General features: G+C 38.5%; 1 protein-coding gene across 1 annotated transcript; it reads left to right on the top strand.

Annotated features, from left to right (window-relative positions):
- Positions 1-1,564: 1,564 nt before the first annotated feature.
- Positions 1,565-14,584, top strand: zgc:172136 (uncharacterized protein LOC566376 homolog). Its single transcript, XM_034682260.1, has 14 exons — positions 1,565-1,726; positions 5,346-5,530; positions 5,688-5,778; positions 8,361-8,440; positions 8,649-8,725; positions 8,870-9,065; positions 9,201-9,356; positions 10,853-10,918; positions 11,404-11,472; positions 11,609-11,783; positions 12,187-12,471; positions 12,809-12,940; positions 13,054-13,124; positions 13,214-14,584. Exons 2-14 carry the CDS (start codon positions 5,357-5,359, stop codon positions 13,499-13,501), a joined length of 1,860 nt encoding a protein of 619 aa, XP_034538151.1. The 5' UTR covers positions 1,565-1,726; positions 5,346-5,356; the 3' UTR covers positions 13,502-14,584.
- Positions 14,585-15,669: the final 1,085 nt, after the last annotated feature.

The raw sequence follows: 15,669 nt of genomic DNA, 5'->3' as shown, positions 1-15,669 counted from the left end.
AAAATACATCAAATACTGAATGTGCCAGTATACCACGTGGTAGTGTTCCACATACTGTAGGCCTGTAATTACTCTAAGGTATGTTTAAGTTTATTTTATTTATATATCAACTTAAAATAAAACATGTTCTGCACCAAGGGGCTTCACAGGAACAGTCAGGCTAGACACAGCCAGCATAAAAACAGTTTAGAGTAAACAATATGGAAAATAATAATACAAGATAAAAATAGAAACACACTTCTATCTAATCTAGTTTAACTGTCTGTGTCACTATTTGGAAAATTGTGCAATTCCCCTCCCTCATTAAGTTTTACAGCCCTTCTGAAACTGATAAGAGGCTGTTATCTCCAGTTTTGTTCATTTTTCTTTTAAAGGAAATGATTTTACTGGATTAATGAAGGTTCCATGCGATGATGGTGGATTTATTGGAGCACACAATCTATTTCAAAAAGATCCTATTAGTAAACCATAATATTGAACTAAAGAAATAAAGTGCAGGCTAACAAGCAAAAAAATAAGAATGATGTCAAGGGAAAATATTACATTCATATTCTAAACATGAGAAAAATAAGCAGTGGGCACACTACATGCATTATGTAACGGATGACAGGAAAAAAGAGTAAAAGTAACTACCCAGATTATCTAAAATATGAGGCAAAAATTACCACTAATCACTACTAAATCACAGCTGAAAACACATTTTTTTATCAAAAGGCTTCCTTTAATATTGTTTTATCAATTTTTAATTTACTTTTATTGTTTTTCTTTTACTCAGTCCTTGTTTTTATTGATTTTAAATGTTGTATTATTTTAATTGCTTTTAGTAGTTTCTCTTTTACTCTTTTATTCAGCTGTTCCTCTTAAATTGTCTTACTAGCTCTGCCTTCCCCTCATGCTTTGTTTAGTATTGTGGATTTTTTTGATGTAAAGCACTTTGTATCGTCTGTTTTCATAATTACTATATAAATAAACTTTATTATTATCATTATTACATGGCAGGAGAAAAGGAAGAGGGAAATCTGGTCAGGGAATTATCTATTTGTCCATCAAACCATCCAACTCTTCTTCTAAATCTCGTTACAGCTCATACTTTGAGTATTTAGACAACTTTTCTACTCGTTTTCCTGGCAGTGAAACAGGGGGAAACATATAATGGCATGTTGTCTAAAAAGACATATTGTTCATATTATTGGATATTGGTCAAAATGAAAGATATGCTAATTTCAGGATGACACATTTCCAGGAAAAGACCGGACACTATCCGCCGACTGGAAGTCTCCACTTCTGTTCGAACCTTATTCTAATTAGTACAGGACCACTACATTAATGTAAGACATGGGGGGGGAGATAAACTTTAAACACTGAGTTAAAATATTTTATGTGTCTATTCCTATATGTTTAAAGTCATATTTATATATTAAGATAACATACAAAAGCTAAGATGAGATGATAATTAGATAAAAACAGTGAAAAGGGTACAAAGATGTCCAACAACATGTAAAGCGTCCCCCCCTGGTGTCTGAAATGGTTCGTCCCAATCGTCATCTCTCCTCTGCGGTGTAAAAAGTTACTACACGCGATGGTGAGGAGGACAAACTTGTGTTCCAGCTTCTGTCATGTATCCATTGAGACAAGAGGAGAAGTTTGCATGTCTGAACAGACTCTGAACAGACTCTGAGGAGCTCGTGACTGAACTTATATCTTCATTACCTTGCTTTATGTGACGGTGAGTGATTTAATGTCTCATATCTCACTAACAGTTGTCAGAGTTTGGGGATGCACTTGTTGCATTTAAGTTACCATCCCATCCGGATACACACGCACTTTAAATGCAGGAAATGTCTAAATGACTGTGATAAGAAATATAATTTAACCCTTATTTTAGACTAGACTTACCATGCTTTGTTTTTCTGATTTGATGCATCTACCTCAATAATGTGTGTTAATAGTGAACAAACTTAAGGCTTGAGTTAAACCAATCTATTAGCCAGCATTATGCACAACGTTGTGTTGCGTTTACTGACCGGGTAGGCTTTAATGAGGCTTTGGCATGTTTCTCTCTGCATTTAAATTGCACATTTAAATGCATTTAAATTGCATTACATTTTTTAATGTAGTGCATAATATTTATTTATTTATATTTGTATTATATTCATCTACAAATGTATTTATTTATCATGTTAGTATGTGTTTTTTCACTTTACATATCACATTTTTAGTCATAAATATGAGCTAACATTTTAATGTATTAAAGATTAAGACCCTTGCATTTTATTGTGCAAGAATCTCTCAGTAATCAACCAATAAACATACAGTGTATTTTATATTTAAAGTTGGGGTCAGGTTTTTATTCTAAGGCTTAGTATGAACAAATGAAGTAATTTTCTTCACACTAAAAGAGATAGATTTTACTGCTGAGTTGGGCAAAATAACCAAAGTCACTGAAAACAGCAGAAATTCTCATCACTTGTTGCATTAACACCTGAGAAGCTATTCTCAATGTTTGAATTACCCATGTGACCAGTTTGGCCCCCCAGCCTGTAGTTTTGACAGATTCCAGGGCTAATTGTTTCACAAATATATCATTGCATCTTGGCTTAAATGTTTCCCACAAGGCTGTGAGTCAAACTTATGGAAAGATCTGCTCCCCCATCTCTGAAAAAGCTGGCATACCCTATTGTTTCAGGTGGGATGAGTCAGTGTAATGCTGTTTTCATGTTTAGTCAGATCCCCCTTCTTATCTTATTCCTTTAAAAGCAGACAGTGAGGAGGGTAGGGGGAGCATGCAGAGTGCAGAGGGGATGTTTTATCCAGCAGCCAACAGTGTGCTCAGAAGTAGGGATTATGACAGTCTTGGAGGGGAATTAAGACAGATGGCTGCTCTCATGTGATGCCAGGTTTTGCCCTGGTCAGCAACAAGGGGGATGTCTGAGGACTTGAGCCAACGCTGTTTGGACTGATAGTAACCTTGTTTTGGTGCTGCATGCTGCAGAGAGGAGCGAGCATACAGCTGTTTCAACTCTGGAATTTGGCTGAATAAGATTGGCATGCTCTCTCCTCGTTCAGTTACTCAGCATTTAAGATGTAGTTTGATTTAATATGACAGCATTAATAATTACTTATCGCTTTTACTTTTGATATATTGTACATTTGTGTTGTTGATAGATATTTATAGTATTTCAAATCAGGGTGTAATGTTTTTTTCCACTTGAATCTTAAATCTTAAGCATTTCAGTATGCCAGTGAGAAAATGTCTTCAACATGAGTTCATTAAATTAAAGATACAAAGGGGGAAATCGTGCTCTGCATGTTACAAAAAGATGCCTCGAGTATGACAACTGTTAAAATGTTTTGTATAAAACAACATTTAAAGTCAGGATGACACAAACAAACAATAAGACACATAGCAATCCGGACACTCCTTCAAGATCTGTCTCCATTTTCTTGTTATTGCTTCACACGTTCATGGTTCCTAGCTTCTAACAGTGTTTTTCCAACCCCTTAATATCTCAGTTTAAAAGAATACTCCTAAAGTAAAGGAGTTTATTAAAGTGACAAATTCAACTGTATTGAGGATATTGTGACTATTGAGTCAAACCACCAGAAGTTATATAAACTAATCACATTATTCAGCTGCAAAACTCCTCATGGACATAAATTGTTTTCAGCAGAAGCACCTCAAGACTCAGTAAGTACATCCAGAATAAACATATAATGATGTAAGGGTTAGTCATGATGTCTTTGCAAAGATATTCTTTCTTCTATTGCTTTTCCTCCACAGTGCAGTCAGTGTTAATATACAGTATAATTACCCAGCGTCATAAACAAGTCAGATGTTAAAGCTACTGGAAGATCAGGTTTTTGATGTCTGTTTGCCCTGACACACACACATGTAAGTGAGGCCGTGTTTCAACTTGTCCGAAAATCATATTTGGTAAGACGAATGGTTTTCACTCCGAGCCAAGAACTTCTGCGACCTGACAACATGTTGTTTTAACGTTTTGATTTAACATGATGATGTAGATGGAGAGACCTCCTGCAGCTGCTGCTGTTAAAATAAAGGAAACACCTTTTTGGCCGGTTTGAATGTTAGAGTCCTGAAAAGGTGGTTAAAAAAACATGTATGACAAAAAGGAACAGCTGTTTGTGTTGCTCAAGGATCTCTTTCCCTGCTAGTTAGATCAGTTGTTGTTTCTTCAGTTAAAAATACAACATTTGCTGTATTTTTTACTTTGAAGACATTAGCTCAATACCATTCTGCTTCCAAACAGAACATTTCTTCCCTTGTGTGTTTTTATCTTTTCTGTTTTTTTTACCAGGTTATTGTCCAGAGCTGGATTTAAGGGGATCGGAGTCGGCGTGCGGCAGTAATTAACCTGATTAATTGATTCTGAGACGTTAATCAGATAAACCACGTACCAGTTGGGGCTCTGGGTCAGCACAGTGTGGCAAGCTTCAGGAGAGCCCTAGTTGCCAATATGCTTTCCAAATTCACCAAGCCCCTTTTATTTTAGGCCTTTTTAAGCAGAATAAGGAATAACACAATTCCTTTTTTTAAAGCTTTGTGTTGCTTCAGTCAGTGTTTAAACATAAAAGGCATGCACAGGGATTACCAGATTGATTGCCTCTAGTTGAGGGCTATTACTTGGATTAGAGTTTAGTAAGCTCATTGAATTTTCCCAACTATTTCTGTTTTTTAATTATAGACGGAGGAAGTCTTGGCTCCTTGTTTTGGTGGATATGCTTTGAAGTTTGACCAATTTATGTCATTCATAGTGGAGTAGCTTTGATTCAACTCTTGGAGGATAACTGTGACGGTAAAACATTTGGACTCCTCAGAAGGGAACGAGTCATGTTGACTTAATCTTGGTTGTGGGATAATTAGAGAGTATCTGTTGTGTCTGAGGATGGGATTGTTTTTGCTTGAGTTGTTTTGTGGATACATCCCTGGATACATTTAAAGATAGAGTGAAGATCTGATGCTATAATTTCTTATCTTCCCAAAGAGTGAACTGGTTTCTGGATATGATCACATCAGGATAAGAAAACGGTGCGTAATGTTAGCCAAGGTTTCAGTAACCAGTCCTTTTCTGACAATGATCTAATTTTTTAAACCCACATGTTTCAGAGGAGTATTAAATGTCATCCAAATCTCATGACATCAAACAGGCGTCTGTATCTGATAGGGAATAATGATATCAGAGCATTTCCAGTGTTTGCTTTGGCTGATGTTTCATGAACATCTCACACACTGTGTGATAAACTCTCGTACATTCCAGTGTGCTTCGCTCATCGTTCACATTACACAATTCTTGAATAATGTTTTTCATGTCTTCCTTTTGTAGATTCAATATGGATGAACTGGGAGGAGCAGATAAAAAGTGAGGCATCAGAGACTGAAGCAGTTTATCTGAGAGGAAGTATTCCCTACGCACATACTACGCAAGACATCATGTCCGCCTCCACGAAGCAGGAGAGAACCATTTGTGTTCTCCTCCCCAACAAAGACCAGTTGGACATCAACGTCGGGGTGGGTGGAAAAAAAAAAAACCTCTCTATCTGTCTCACGTGACGGGTTTCTTAAAGTTCTCTTCATCACTGCATTGTTTTGGCTGCACCATACAGTTTGTGCACATTGTGAATGCATATTGAAAAAGTCTTCTTTGTCTTTCCACCTGCTTCTCCAGCCCAAGTCCACAGGGCAGGATGTTTTTAGCCGTGTGGCTGAGCTTCTTGGAATCAAAGAGCTGCACTTCTTTGGCCTCACAGTGGTGAAGGGTAAGTTCACTACTCACTGAGCATGAGCATGAAAAGACTGCTCACAAAAAAGACCATGCATGATCAGATTTTCTGGTGGTTTCTGCACATACAGCTCTTAAACTTCACCAATCAGATCGATTGTAAACACGAGCCTGATGTTGGATTATTCAGGGCTTTGCAGTGCCACTCTTTTGAAAGTTCTTATTTATGTAATGCTGTAGTGAAATGCTATTTCGCTTAAACCAAAACAATCTCAGTCCTCCCTCCTGGTCTGCATAATTGAACGTTGTAATCCACTTCAGCCCACGAGCAAAGTTCTGAACTTTCTATTTCCTTGTGTTCCTGCTCTTTTTTCTTTAGAATGAATACATTGAAATGCCTCAGTAATCTTGTGTGGCTCACCACTTAAACAAGCAGCCTTTTGTTTTTGTGGTGTTGGTCCAGCGATCACTTAGGGCCTGGATTCCTGCAATATTAACTTCATTAAGCCTGGAATGCACCCTTGCATTCCTCCTCTTCACTGAGGGGAGGGACGGATTGATGATGGGAAGAGGAGGGTGGGTGTTTTAAAGGGGGAAGAAGTGGAGAGACTGGCCATGACACAGACTGCCTCAACTCCTCAACTCTTACTCAATCGCCTGCATGAAAGATGAGAGGTGAAGAAGTAGGGACTGAGTCAGAGCTGGAGGTTAAAAACGATGAAAGGAGGGATGGATGGTGGAAAGGAACGAGTTGTGAAACCGTTCGTGTGAGTGATTTAGCTACACAAAAGAGATAAGGTGGATCAAATAGGAAATGCCCATGTCATGACTCATGAGACCAGGCTGAGAATGGTACAACATCCACTTTCTCATCACATTGGGCAAACAGCTTTTAGCCTCTCTATTGATATGACAATTAATTTCAATTTAACAGCTTTAAAGGTAGAGCAGACATAGTTTATCATTTTTTAAAGTGAAATGATCTTTACATTATGAAAGCTTCTATAACTCAAAGGCTCAGACATAAAGAATAAAGAAATCTGGTAGTTTTGACTTTCATGGTTAGAAAAATAGTGAAATGGCTTAATTGCATGTATACCTTTTAGTGCTGTTTCCTTGATTGTAGGGCTGACCCTGTAATCACAATTCTTTTAAATATACCAGTTTGAGCGTTTCCAATCAACATACCACAGAGGTCAGTATGATTGCACTGAATAAGAAAAACATTCCATGCTCTCTGACTCAGTAAGGGCACATTTAACCTATCAAAATGGAGTCTGGGTGTAATGGTCATGCTCTCACATCATTTCAATGAAATCAGAGAAGCTCGAGTGATGTATCACTGACCCTCAGATGAAGTGGTACCAAGGTTGTGGTGAAAAAAATCCCTTGTGGATTAGTTGTGGAATCAGGAGGGACAGAATATAAAATTGCATTAATATTTGACAGTTTGTGACAAACATGACACAAACCAGAAATATATATGCAGACAAGAGGAAAGAAAAAAGAAAAAAAAAGAAACCACTATAATAAATGGCTGTAACTTGCTTAGTAAAGATTTGATAATTACAAAAATTAATTTCGAAGTCTAAAACACCTAAGTACAACTTTCTAATAAAACAAAACAAAACTTCCTGATGTTTTGTCTGAATTCACAGTAAAAAATGATCTCAATTCCCAGACGATTTTTAAAGAACTTCAGTATTTTCATCCATTATCAGACAAAACAAATGTAAAACTGGCACTTTAAATGCAGCACAGTGAAAGATAATGTTCTCCTGAATAAAATGATATGGCACTTGATGCTGAGTGCTTCAATAGGTTAGAAAAACAAAACAAATACAGGAGAGTCTGGCGCCCCCAAAAATGGTCGAGGTCTTTAAGGGTTAACACATATATCTATAGACTGATGTATACAAAGGTTAAATCTGTGATCACATGACTGGTTTGCTTTGAGCCATGATTACGTTTAGTTTCAAATGAACATGAAGAACAGCAGACAGGCTGTAATTGTTCACTGTAGTGTGGGCACTTGTGAATATTTCTGTAATTATCACACTTCATATCATTACTACAACAGATCAATGAGATTGCACATTACGTATTTTTCTCATATTGTGCAGGCCTACTTGTTGGCAGTCTGCCTGTGCACAGGTCCTGACACTGTTCTGCACCAGTAGTGAGACGCACAGGTTGTTGTTGGTGCTCTGTGTTTGGAGGCTTGTCTGGTTTTCCTAAAGTTTGCAAACCTGAGCTGTAATGTTGGAAACAAGTTTTATTCAGGATATTTCTAGAGGGCGAAGAAGCTAAATATCCAGATAGAAGCCAGGCTGCTTGGCCTTCATTCCCCCTTCTCTTAAAATATAACTGCTTTATAATATAACTGGTGCTTTTCGGTCTATACTGCTAAGCTACAACTTGGACTAGAGAATGTATACACGGACATTGGCATTGTTGTCGGTGTCTTCCTGGCAGCCTCATTCGCAAATGGCAGAACAAGGCCTTTTTCTTTTACCCCAATGAATCCCATTGTTGGGCAAATTTCACGCTTGGCTTCATGATGGTTTTGTTTGCTCGCTAACTGTCTGCTTGTTTCCTGATTGTCTCTCTCCCTCACAGACAATGAGCACATATTTTTAGACATGGAGGAGAAACTCACCAAGTACTTTCCCAAGGAGTACAAGCAAGACTCAGGCAAGGTAAGAGAGTCTGTCACGAAGAGTAAAACATTGAGGTTTTGTAAATGAGGAGCACTTAGCTCCCTGTGACCCCTTCCAAACTATGTATGTGTGAGTTAATTGGGAGGCACAGTTCAGTGGCCTACATGCCACCACTTTTCATTAAGCATGACAAAAAGATGTTAGCACCCACACAGGCCTTTTCTAACATGTCTCTCTCTGCATACAGGGATCACTGAGGAGACTCCTGCCGCTAGTCCTGTTCCTCAAAGTGCAGTACTACATAGAGAATGGTAGACTACTTTGGTAAGTCTATCAATATATGTTTTACACATCTTTTTCACTTGGAGCCTATGTTTGCTTCTGTTTTTGTTTTTCTTAAATCCATCTTTGTCCTCCCTGCTGACATGTTTTTGTTTCCCTCCCTCCTGCCCCCTCCTTTTTTTCCAGTGAACGAAAAGCACGGCATCTCTACTACTCTGACCTGCGGGAGCGGGTGCTTCGCTCTGAATGTCGTCAGCAGGAGGAGGCCTACTTCCAGCTGGCAGGTTACGCCCTGCAGGCTGACCTCGGTGACCACCCGCTGCCCAGGGAAGACATGGAGACTACTTCATACTTTGAACCCAAGGAGTACTTTCCCCCCTGGGTACGTGTACTAACTGTGGAGTCACAGCATTTTAAAACACTTTGAATCCAGCAAGATGTTTAGTTTAGTGAATACATTTCTCCTCATGTAGACTTTAAGTTTCTGAGCTCATTTTGTGCTCTCTGCCTCCTGCAGATTATAGCTAAGCGTGGAATAGACTATCTCCTCTGCCATGGGCCTAAGGTGCATCAGGAGCTGTGGGGCATGTCTACTCGGGATGCCACCCTTCTCTTCATCAGGGAGTCGTGCAGACTGGAGGATGTACCTGTCACATTTTACAGACTACAAAAGGTATGAAGTCAGCTTAGTGTTTTTTGTGTCACTAATCAAGTTTTTCTTGCACACACCTTCCTGTGAAGTGTTCTTAAAGGCCGAGTTGATTCAGATCTACAGCTGCAAAGATGAATACATCGATTAGTTGACCAAAAGAAAATTAATCTGCAACTTCTATTGATGATTATGTAGTTTGTTAGGGTCATTTTCCAAGCAAATTTGTCATTGTTGCTCATTCCAGCTTCTAAAATGTAAAAATTATCTCAACTCAACTCAACTTTCTTTATATAGCACCTTTCATACAAAAAAACATGCAGCCCAAAGTGCTTCACAGAATAACAGAGACAGAAAACAACACAATGGTAAAATTATAAAAGGCATGATTATAAATAAAATACTTAAAAATAAAAGAAAATTCATAAAATAAGGAAAGAAGAAAGAAAAGTTAAAAATAAGGTAGAGTTAAATATATAAACAAGATAAATAAATGTTAAAACAATTATTTAAAATAATAATGATTAAAATAATAATGATTACAATGATAATTAAAATAATTAAAATAATAATAATCCAGTCCAGGGCTAAAAATAAACTACTCCAAATCAAAAGCTAGATTAAAAAGGTAAGTCTTAAGTTTACTTTTAAAAACACCCAGAGAGCTCACCGTTCTGATGTCCAGAGGCAGAGAGTTCCACAGCTTAGGGGCATAAAAACAGAAAGCTCTCTCTCTCTGTGTGAGACTCACAAGGAACATTTAAAAGGGAAGCATTCAAGGACCTCAGTGATCGTGCTGGAACATAAAATGACAGGAGATCAGCGATGTATGGAGGAGCAAGGCTGTTAAGAGCTTTTAAAAACAAGTAGAAGGACTTTAAAATCAATTCTAAAAGAAAGATCTACCTTTCTTTGTCATTAAGAAGAGTAAATGTTGAGTCTTATGGTTTTGGACTGTTGGGGTTGGAGACGAAAAGCTATTTAAAGACATCACAGGAAATTGTGTCAAGCTAAATCCCCTTTTTTTGACAGTTTTAGTCTAGACAATTATTTGAATAATCCTTTAAATAAATTGCAGATTAATACAAAATGAAAATAACCTGAAGTTACAGCCTTATTAAACTCATTAAACAGAAATGATTACTGAGGCTGTTTTGGAAATAAGATTTGTTTTTGTATTAATTTTAAAACAACATCCCTTCCAGACGTTTCCCTCCTCAGACTGAAATATCTTTTCCAGCAGAGCTTGACCCTTTTTTGAGCGACGCAGGACAAATAACTTTGGGGGCAATTATGTAACCCTGTATCTTTTCCAATTTGTTGTCCTCCCCATTTCAAAATCACTCATCCATTGAGTGTTATTTTGGAAGCTGGTCCATCCATTGCGTAATGTGCTCCCACTTTTAATTTGTTGTTAGCAGCAGCCCTGTGTTTCTAGGCGAGGGGGCTCAGCTGTGGAAAAATGGTCTTATCTGAACGGCTCAGATGCCTCTCTGACATCTCATCATTCATTTGTTCAGGACAAGAAAGAAGAGAGAGGAACGGCTTTGCTCGGACTGACCCTGAGAGGAATGCAGGTTTATCAGGTGCGTGCATGTGTGAGTGTGTTATTAATGCACAGCATATACGTCAACACATACGTGCTCAGGAGTGAATCTGCGTTGGCTCAAGGATCCAGGCTTTTGTATCTGCACTGCAATAAAACCTCTGACCAGACGTGTGAGGAATGTGTGGGGTTGCCACCAGCAGCGGTGCATGAGGAGATAGGAGCCGTCCACCCTGCCTGTCAGTTGTTTGATCTGTCCATCAGGGGCCATCTGGGGGGGATTAGGGCTCCAGTCCTGGCTGATTAAAGAGCCAACGGACCGTGAGATACCTCGAGAAGCTCTCGGCCTCTTTGCCAAGACCAGATGGCTCCTGTTAACGACGAAGCAACTGATTATTGATCACTAATTTTAGGATAAAGAAGACACATTACACATCCAGAAAACAATGCTTACGTTTTCTTGAGCCTCTGTGTTTGACAAAAGCAACAATGTCTTTTATTCATGTCTGTTTTTTGTAATTGTAGGAGGTGAACAACATACGACAGATGCTGTACGACTTCCCCTGGACAAATGTGGGCCGTCTCACCTTCCTGGTATGCTAATTTCTATTCTCTGTGAAGATTAAGTGGAAAGGATGTAATTATTTAATGGGCATTAGCTATGTACACTTTAGTGTTTGCAACATGTCGCCCTATTCAGTCAGTAAATATAATATGTTGTCCCTTTCAGGGGAAGAAATTTGAGATCCAGCCAGATGGTTTGCCGTCAGCCAGAAAGCTGGTTTACTTCACCGGATCATCGTTCCGCTCTCGCCACCTCCTCCTGCACCTGAGCAGCAGCCACCGCATCTACCTCAGCCTCCTGCCGTCCCTCAAACACCTACGTAAGCTGGAGGAGACCGAAGGTAGGGGAAAGAGATGTGAATAGAAGAACAAAGTTGAAGACACCGATTTAAAAAAAACACCTCTTTTATTCCACTTCTTGAAAAAACATGAATTAAAGTCTGTGGAACAATCTCAGTAAAATGCATCTTATTGGATTAAAACATTAATATGATACACCTTGATCCTACAGTATGTTGGGAGTCTTTCGAAATGAAGAATCATCTATACATTTCAGTACATTAGTAACCTGTAATCTTCTAAAATGATCAGTTGCTACTGGTTCCCCGTTGACACAGTAGAGCTAGTCTCCTCACTTCATCCTCTGTGCTTCTTTCTTTCAACTTCTTTACAAACATGCCTGACCTGTCTTTGTTTGGATGATTCCTGCTCTCATTTAAGAAAGTTTTTTTTGTCTCATTACAGAGAAAAAGGGTTACAGGGAGTCGTACATCAGTGATGACTTGGACTTGGACCCCCAAGGCAGCGAGAGCAGCCCCGGTCTGTCCCGACGCTCCACCAGCAGCTCCGGAATCGAAGCCGATGCTCGGCAACACAGCCTCTCCGCAGAGATGACCTCCATGGAGGAGGACGGTCAGCAGCAAGCAGAGAAGTGCTTCAGCTCAGCAACCAGCCGGGGCAGCTCCTGTACGTCTGGGTTCGACACAGGAAGTAAGACTCGAATGGAAGACGAGGGCTGGCAAGAGGAAGGTGAGAGGATTAAAACATTTGTACAGGACATTTCAACCTTCCTCTTTAGTCCATTGTTCTCATAAGTGCAATTATGGCCACCGCATGTGAGATAGATTTGTTTATTATTTATCATGTTGTACTTATTTACATGTTTTTAATGCAACAGCAACCCACAAAATGATAACATAGACTAAAGAAAAGATTGAATTTGAATACAAATGTTGTTAAAATTGAGTCCAAATATTTCTAAAAGGAACCCAAAGATTTCCCCAATTTATTTAATAGTTTTGGTGCACTATTCTCAGTAAGATGCATGTCTTCTGAGGTTTTTAATACACAGATTCTTCTTTTTCAGAGGTCCAGTCCAGTGTTGGAAGTCCAAAGGAGGCTCTTGTGGATGACCCTGATGAGATGTTCCAGCTGGCTGATCTTCTTGAAGGAGTATCGGTGGATTGTTCACAACTCTTCCCAGAGACTCAGTCATCAGGTAGGAATTAACAGCACTTCATTTGTTTTCCAAGTTACATAAAGTGTGTCTTTTTAAAATATCTGATCCTGCCTTTTGTCAAAATTGACTCTGACATCTTATTGGCTCTACAGAAAACGAAACGTGTCTCCCGAACAGCGACGAAGATCTTGTGAATTTACGCAACAAGGAGTTATCAAAACAGGTTGGTTATCCATGTTCCTTTTTTTCTCCTCATTTGTATTTCTCTGTTTTATTTTCTTACCCTCTGTTCTCCTCCTGTCTCTATTCTAGATCCAGATACCCAGGGCACAAGTCTGCGTGGACCGACACAGTCACAGTTTAGATGATGTACGTCTTTTCCCACCTCCTGCGCCTCTTGGGACGACCCTTCCACCTGATTCCTCCCACAGCTACACCTTTGGCCTCCCAGACGCTTCAACAAACACAAAGACCCCTGTTGATCACTGTTACCCCCCTTTACACTGTCAAGCCAAACCTTCCTTCTACGGGCGCAGGTCAACCAACTGCCTCTCACTGGACATGCTAGGTGACGACCAGTTCCTGGAATTCATACTTTGAAAATATGGACACTTACACCTCCTTTTATTCACAGTGCAACTTAACCCACCAGTTGCCAACATATGAATGTCTCAGTGTTTCTTTAATGTGGCGATGATGACAAAGAGGGATGTGTGTGCTCCAAACTGCAGAGAGACATTACTGAAAATGACAGAACCCTACATTCCTCTTTAAAAGTCATGGATTGTGACAGATATCTCACTCACAGAACATATTTATTAATGTTGTATATTGTGTATATACTGCTGTCACTATTTTATCACTTTTTAACCCCTGAGAAAAAACATTTTACGTGATTTTAATGCCTTTTGTAAAGCTTGCACTGACAGCAATGTTTTTAAATGTCTGAATAGGTGTTTTTGAGGGCATACAATTTAATAAGACATTTTAAGACCATGTGGATTTTAAGGCCATGTGGTCATGGGACTTCATTTCCTCGCCCTTAGCCCTATTTGCTAATGTAAACAAGGCAATTTCCTTGTTTTGTGCAGGAGAATCTCTATAAGCCACAGTGCTAATGTTTGTTCTCCTGTATTACTTTGTGTCTTACTTTTATGAATATTTTTTTTATAATGTATTGTATTTTTGTATAGAGTGCTCTGTCACGCTTTTCCTATTAAGAGTACCACAGCAATGTAGCCACTGATGTGGAAAATTGATCCTCTTAACAGCTGGTAATGCATTCATCCAAAGCTTTCCTATTCTATACTCGCCTCCTGCTGTCATGATTACAACAGAGAAGTGTTATTTGTGAAGCATTATTGCAGCAACCAGTGAACGCAAAATGAATCTGCAGTATTTTTGTATTACGTAACCCCACAAACAACGAGCCTTTCTGTCTGCCTTTTCTCCAACATTGTTTTCACTATTTTGAAAATGATAATTGGGAAACAAAAGAGCTGATGTCCACGGCCAATATTCACTCACTCGGTAAGGTTGTCAGTTTAAAAAGTACAGAAAAAATGTTTACACAGAGCCAACCATGTATGAAATGACAGGTTTATTTCACAATACTGTTTTTATCTGAAGCTGTGTTTTTATGATGGTGAAAATAAAATCTTAATGCTCTTTATATAAAAGGTATACAAGGTTTCATGTTCTCTTTTTGCACTGTTCTTTTTCCACCAATCTCATTCATTTCATAACAGAACATTAAAACAATACAAAAATTGAATAGATGTAATAATGTAATTTGCGTGGGAACCTTTTGCAGCATTTGTGTGCTCCTCAGATGCCAGTCTGTTAAGTTGTTTACCAACTTTTGCATGGCACTTTTGCATCTACATGAATGCTTTGAATACATGTTATTAATTTAATTTTTAATTTTTAATTTCTTTCATATTTTTTTTGCCAAGAAATGAAATAGGTCTTCTGGAATATTAGAACTATATGGAGTCAGAAATGAATATACAATATGTTACTCATGAGGACGTTTTTGGCTATCAAGCCAACATGTGTTTTTTTTTGTTTCAATATGTTTATTAAAGAAAACAAGATCTCCACAAAGCATCCATATCAACATTCAATTTTCATGTAACATGGTAAATCAAAGGCCTAATACTAATACTAATTCAGATTATTCATTCCTTATTATCAGGCAAAACTGTCTTCATCATAGAGTTAACAGTAAATCTATAACTATCCCACCCTCCCCCTCCCTCAAACCTCCCAAGGAGTGCTACCTCACAATGTACAAAAAGTTGATGATTTCAGTTCTGCAAAAAGGAGATCAGTGGGTGCCAATTTTTTTCAAACTTCTCAAGTCTGTTTTTAAGAACAAATCTAATTATCTCTAAATGAAGTGTTTCTGTAATTTCCGTTAACCATAATTTGAGGGTAGGTGCTTCTGTCTTCTTCCAAAATAGGAGGATCAGTTTCTTAGCAGTAAGAAGCCCATAAGATAAAATGGTGTATTTTAAACCCAGGTTAGGACTACTTCAGCATAGTATGATGTCAACTCTGTAAGGGGCTTAACAACTTTTACGACTTGAGAAAGCCGTCATGTAAATAATCTGCGTAGACTACTAAAATGAAAAAGCTTCAGGTAGCATATAATGATGCATAGCCTATAGAACTTTCCTTAAACTACCAAGATGGACCAGTGCAAGTTGTACGTTTGTATCAAACAATGTCCCTACATTTCATGCTGCACTGAGAAATTTGATGTA

This window comes from Notolabrus celidotus, chromosome 4, assembly GCF_009762535.1.
Source record: "Notolabrus celidotus isolate fNotCel1 chromosome 4, fNotCel1.pri, whole genome shotgun sequence".
In the NCBI taxonomy this organism is placed as follows: domain Eukaryota; kingdom Metazoa; phylum Chordata; class Actinopteri; order Labriformes; family Labridae; genus Notolabrus; species Notolabrus celidotus.
This window is presented reverse-complemented; position numbering and strand designations above follow the sequence as displayed.

Excerpts from the sequence above, each read along its gene's own strand:
- zgc:172136 (XM_034682260.1), top strand. The coding sequence starts at position 5,357 with ATGAACTGGGAGGAGCAGATAAAAAGTGAGGCATCAGAGACTGAAGCA. Across the intron at positions 5,779-8,360 it reads TGGCCTCACAGTGGTGAAGG|ACAATGAGCACATATTTTTA; the intron begins GTAAGTTCACTA and ends TCTCCCTCACAG. Across the intron at positions 12,941-13,053 it reads CCCAGAGACTCAGTCATCAG|AAAACGAAACGTGTCTCCCG; the intron begins GTAGGAATTAAC and ends TTGGCTCTACAG.